Source organism: Nuphar pumila, chromosome 12 (genome assembly GCF_984573655.1).
Source record: "Nuphar pumila chromosome 12, dmNupPumi1.hap1.1, whole genome shotgun sequence".
In the NCBI taxonomy this organism is placed as follows: domain Eukaryota; kingdom Viridiplantae; phylum Streptophyta; class Magnoliopsida; order Nymphaeales; family Nymphaeaceae; genus Nuphar; species Nuphar pumila.
In genome coordinates, this window is record NC_143260.1 from 24,247,403 (window position 1) to 24,253,386 (window position 5,984).

At 39.7% G+C, this 5,984-nt stretch overlaps 1 protein-coding gene across 1 annotated transcript; it reads right to left on the reverse strand.

Annotated features, from left to right (window-relative positions):
• Positions 1-2,794: 2,794 nt before the first annotated feature.
• LOC149820333 (chaperone protein dnaJ 20, chloroplastic-like) lies at positions 2,795-4,490 on the reverse strand. The gene is made up of 2 exons (XM_089983414.1): positions 3,874-4,490; positions 2,795-3,113 (listed from the first exon to the last, which is right to left on the reverse strand). The coding sequence occupies exons 1-2, from the start codon at positions 4,309-4,311 to the stop codon at positions 2,964-2,966; spliced, it is 588 nt and encodes a 195-aa protein (XP_089839540.1). The 5' UTR covers positions 4,312-4,490; the 3' UTR covers positions 2,795-2,963.
• Positions 4,491-5,984: the final 1,494 nt, after the last annotated feature.

Genomic DNA, 5,984 nt, shown 5'->3' on the forward strand with positions numbered 1-5,984 from the left:
ATGAAGGTCAACATATGTGATTCCTTCTTGGTCCACTTAATAATGATGATCAGATTACATTCATGAGAAATGAATGACAAATTTGATCATCATTATTAAGTGGACCATGAAAGAATCAAATATGCTGACCTTCATGTCATTTAATTGAGTTGCCATATTTCTCATTTCTAAAATATGTTGTCGGATATTCCCCTCCATCGGTATATTTCATAGATATTAAAGATCCATCATCTTTTCAGTAAACTGTTGAGTGTGAGCAATCTTCATTTTAGATAAAGACCATGAAAGAAGAGCTAGACTCTATGGCCAAAAACCAAGTATGAGATCTTGTCGAATTGCCTAGAGGAGTCAAGCTCGTAGGGTGCAAGTGGGTCTTCAAGACCAAAAGAGACTTTAAAGGCAATAGCGAAAAGTATAAGGCAAGGTTGGTTGCTAAAAGTTTCACTCAAAAGGAGGGTATTGACTACAACGAGATATTTTTTCTGTCTCGACTGAAAAGTCAATGAGGATTATTTTTTCCCTAGTAGCTCATTCTGATCTAGAGCTACACCAAATGGATGTAAAAACAACTTTCCGAAATGGTGAATTAAGTGAAGAGGTATACATGGAACAATCTCTAGATTTTTATAAAGGTAAGTCAGACTGTTTGGTTTGCAAGTTGAAAAAGTCAATATATGAACTTAAACATGCCTCTCATCAATGGTATATGAAGTTCACCAAAGTTGTTTTGACCTTTGGATTCACAGAAAACATCATTGATTGATGTGTATACCTCAAGACAAGTGAGAGTAACTTCATAATTCTGGTGCTTTATGTAGATGACATATTACTTGCAACCAACGATAAGGATATGCGGACAGAAACCAATCAATTTTTATCCTTCCATTTTGAAATGAAAGACCTGGGAGAGGCTGCCTATGTTCTCAACATTGAGATCCGTCGAGACAGGTCTAAAGGTGTACTAGGTATCTCTCAGAAAGCTTCTATTAATAAAGTTCTCAAGAGATATGGGATGGAGCATTGTGCTCCTACTATAACACCCATATTAAAAGGTGATAAATTGAGCCTTAAGGACTGCCCATAGACTGAAGAAGAAAAAAGACAGATGACCATGATACAATATGCATCAGTGGTCGGTAGCTTGCAGTACGCTCAGACATGCATTCACCCTAACATATCATTTGCAGTCGGGGTTCTTGACAGATTTCAATCGAATCTTGGTCTAGCTCACTAGAAGACTGCTAAGAAAGTCATGCATTATATGCAAGAGACAAAGGACTATATGTTAACTTATAGAAAGGCGCACCACCTTGAGGTTATCGGCAATTCAAATGTATATCTAGGAGGTTGTCCTGACAGTAGAAAGTCTACCACGAGATACATATTTCTGTTAGCCGGTGGTGCGATTTCTTAGAGGAGTGAGAAGCAGTCCACTATTGTTGCCCACATCATGGAGGCTGAGTTCATAGCTCTATTCGAGACAACTTCACAGGTCATTTGGTTGTGAAACTTTATCTCATGACTTTAGGTGGTTGAATCCATTGGAAGACCATTGAAAGTATTCTGTGATAATAAAGTCGTTGTATCCTTCTTCAATAACAATAAAAGTACTATGTCTTGTAAGCATATGGAGTTGAAGTATTTTGTTGTAAATGAGAGGACAAAGAATCTTTTGGTGTATATTGATAACATAGGGACTAAAGAAATGATAGTTGATCTTCTTAGTAAGGGTTTGGCCCTGGGATTATATGCAGAACATGTTAAGAGGACGGGCTTGTTTGAAACCCAGTAGTCATGCATGCTGACTTTTATATGATCACATTTTAGTAATAAAAATATGATTCTCTCTTTCTTTCTTTTGCTGGTTATGCATCAAGTCTGCTTATAAAGTTTAAAAGTTTAGCATAACAACAAATTTGGACTGATAAAGTAGACTTAAGACCTATCCACATGAACTTTCACATACTCGGGTCAAGTGAGAGAATGTTGAAAAATAAAGTGTCCATTTCGTATGTGCATCTTCCCATGCATCATACCTTTTGGTATGATGCATGGTGACTCTTCGAAGGTATCTCTAGGATACCTATATATACCACGTGATGGGCAATGGTGTAGCAAGTGGAATTGAAGGCTTACAAAAATCGGTCTCTGCTCACTCACTCAGTGATTGAAGGCACAGTACTCATCAACATGAGCAGTTCGATTGAGGAGATCGTTTGTTTCTCACATCAGCTGAATGATAGGGACTCGCTTTCAAAGTGTAATTACCAAAACAAAACCAAAGTCTAACATCTCAACTGAATTAAGAAACTTGGCATAAAAAATTGGTGTATTCTTCAATTGCTCGCTTTAACATAATTAGGGTAAGTTTGATACATAAAAATGGTGATGATCCATGTATATCCGAGTTGAACAATTATAAGGCGCGATTGATGGCCCTGACAAATTATGATCTTTTCTAATTTTTTAGGAAATTTTATCCCCTAAATACATTTAGGCAGGGATGATTTTCTACTGCTTTTGAGACACGTGCAAGGGCCATGCGATTTCCCCATGACTTTTGTTACAGCGAATCAAACGCGCCTGAGTGGAACTCCTATCCTGCCAAAAAAGAAAGAAACATTACGCAGAAGAGTTTGTCGTCAGCTGGAACCAGGTACGCCTCTGCTTCAGCAGATATGGCAATGCATCACGAATTTCTCATGAACAAAAAAAGAGGAACTATCGTTTGTTCCTGCTCAATTTGAATCATGAATAGCTGGCTATAATTTCAAACATTCAACCGAGAAGATAATTTGCACCATTCATCTGTATTAAAATAGTTGCGGACTAAGCAAGGAAACTACAGAGGCATCAGTATGCCAATGGTTCATTATATATTTTCTTCCTCTACAATATCTCGTAAATTTTGCTTAAAACAAAACAAAATTATGTACAATATATTATATATATGGAGGGGAATTTTATTCGGATGATGCCTCCCTTCGTCGCCTACGCATCCTTGCTCCCCACGACAAGTTTTTCTCGGAGAAGTTCTTCTCCACACTCTTCCTCTTCAATTCTGCAACTTGGGATTGCCAGCGACTCCTCCATCCGTTTCTATCTTCCAAACCCTGACCCAACAAAAGAAAATCTCAATAATAACCCAAAGAACCGAAAATAATTATGTTCAGGAAGACAACAATCAACCAGAAATCAAACAAGGGAAAAAAAGAAAAACCCAACACTGCTCATGAGAGAACCCAGAGCAACAAGAAGACTAACTTTTTCATTACCATAAAAGAGAGAGAACAATAACAAAAGAGAATCGATGAACAAAATCCCCCAAAAAACAGCAATCTCAAGGCAGAACAAAACCAGATAGAAACCAAGATTCAAATACAAAAACTGAATTCTTCCAAGGAAAGAAACAAGGTTGAGGTGAATATCTGATTTGGAATAAAATTAAAACAACCCAACTTTAAGAAAGGATGAAAAATAACGAAAAGATCCCAGAGAGAGAGATCCCAAATTTTCCAGAACAATTCAACAGAGGTACCCCAATTTTTTTCAGAACAATTTAAGAGAAACATCCCAATTTTTTTCAGAACAATTTAACAAAGAGATATAAGTGATAGATCTAAACTTGGCTCCCAAGAATCAATACAATCCGCCCCCTTTCAAAGAAGAAAGGCCTAAAGTTCAACAAACTAACAAAGCCCAAATAACAAAAAAAAATTCAAATAAAAGACTAGCTCCGAAAACCCAAAACTGACGGCAACCAACCCAAATTATCAAAAGGATTAAGAATGAGAACAACTCTCTCGTAATCCCAATTCACCAAAGAGAGAGAGAGAGAGAGTCCCCAAAGGGAAAAAAAGTCCAGCATGGTACCTCTTCGTGCCTCTTGCGGGCGGAGAAGGCGAATTGCAGACCCCTGGCGAGATCCCGATCGTACATGGCCCTCCTGCTGGGGTCGGAGAGCGTCTCGTAGGCCTCCTGCACCCGAATGAACCTCATGGTGTGCTCCTCCGCCAGGTCCGGCGGCGACACGTCCGGGTGGTACTTCCGAGCCATCTGCTTGTACGCCTGCTTGATCTCCACCAGGCTCCCGCTCTCCGGGATCCCCAGCAACTGGTAGAAGCTGATTGACTGCTCGCAGTTCGACACCGCCCTCACCACGCACAGCGACCGCTTCCCCTGCGACAGTCTCCCAAACCGTACCCCAACCCAGACGGACGGCGCCCTTCTTCTCTCAGACGGCTGCTGCACCCCAAGGCTGCTGAGCCTGTAGCAACCATGCCCACCTACCTGCACCAATCCCACGCTCATCTTTCTTTCTCAATCTCTCTCTCTCTCTTGGATGGCCTGCCTGTTTCTCACTCAGGACTCCTCTCTCTGTCTTTTACTCTCTCGATCGATATTAAAAAAAGGTTGAGTGGTGTGCTAGTCTCTGTCTCTCTCTCTGTGGCTCTAAGCAGGAGATGTATCAATGTCAATCAGAATGCGCCATCATTTGATTACGCGGGGTAGATTTTATACCCGTCAGCCCGTTTGTTCAGTCTTTTATCTTTTTACCTTATTATTTGACGTGAGAGATGACAAATAACTGCGGCTTCCAGTTCACACGGTTCCCTCGAAAGAAAAACGAAAAAAAACTGAAGCAGATCTGCAGGTCATGCTGAACATGAGCGTTTTTGCTCATGCGGACATCGTGGCCGTCTGTTTGCATTTTGGATAAATGCCACGTGGTTTTGTTGACTTTTGAGCTCTTTAAAATGCAAAAAGGTTCAATTAAAATTAGGGTCAAACTCAAAGGATTCGATTAACATTTGAAATCATACCCTAGTACCAATTTGAGTTTCTACTAAGATCCGCATCTTTCAATATAAAAAAGATAAAAGGCTTTATTTTAACATGTATGATCCGGGTGTGGCTCATGTAATCTTCATAGGGTCTGGGTATGGCTTCGCTTACGATGGGTCCAATTAAACTCAAATCCAGACTCAATACTAACATCTCAATTCAAATCTAAGTTTGGTTTGATCTGAGTTCGAACCAAACCAAACCCAACCCAACCTGTTGACACCCCTACCCCTACATGCCTACGAAGAAAACCAGCCGTTCGCCGTTGGGTTAGCTTAGCCATTGGGATTCTGCCTGTTGGGTTGGTTTCCCCCATCAAGCCTTGGTCGGACTCTGTGGGCATAGGCGTGGGTTTCACTGGCAATGGTTTTGGTGGGACGGGGTTCCTAATTTGGACTGATTTGACTGGATCTGAAAATCTTCTTTACTATATCCACAACCAGACAGATGGCTGCATCGCAACTCTTGCCGTCGTCATCATCATCAACATAGGCAAGCATGGAGTTTTATGCTGCCTTTGGCCTTTACGAGAACGAGTCCCAGTGCATAGCATACTGAAATGTCATTGCTATACATTTCTTTTTCTCAAACGACTGAATCTCACTTTTTTGTAGTTGTATTGTAGTGAAGGATAAAAAAGTAACTTTATCAAGTTTAATAACTGTTTAAAATAACACTTTAATTGTTTTTTTTTAAATGATTGAATGCGACTTTTTGCTTACAGTATAGTTAAGGTCAAATTAGTAACTTTAGCAAAAAAATGGTGATAGGTGTGCCTTATCTTTAAATATACAAAATCCTTTGGTCTCCACCAAAAGCCAGTACCATAGTAAAAGAAAAGAAAAGAATAACCATTACAAGCTATTGGGATATGAGGAGAGCAGGTCAGGTAATCTGCTAAATCATTTTAAGAAAGTGATTGATTGGACATCTTCACCGTCCATTGCTTCATTTGTGGACGGTGAGGATGCCAAATCACTTTTCTAAAAGTGGTTTAGCAGATCACTTCATCTGCTCTCTCGGATACGAGCCTAGTCAATTTGGCTTACCCTTTCATGGGTGGTTATCCCCATAGTTAGTAAAACTCCATTTAATAAAACACTTCCTTTTAATAAAACTTTGAATATAAAAAAACAATT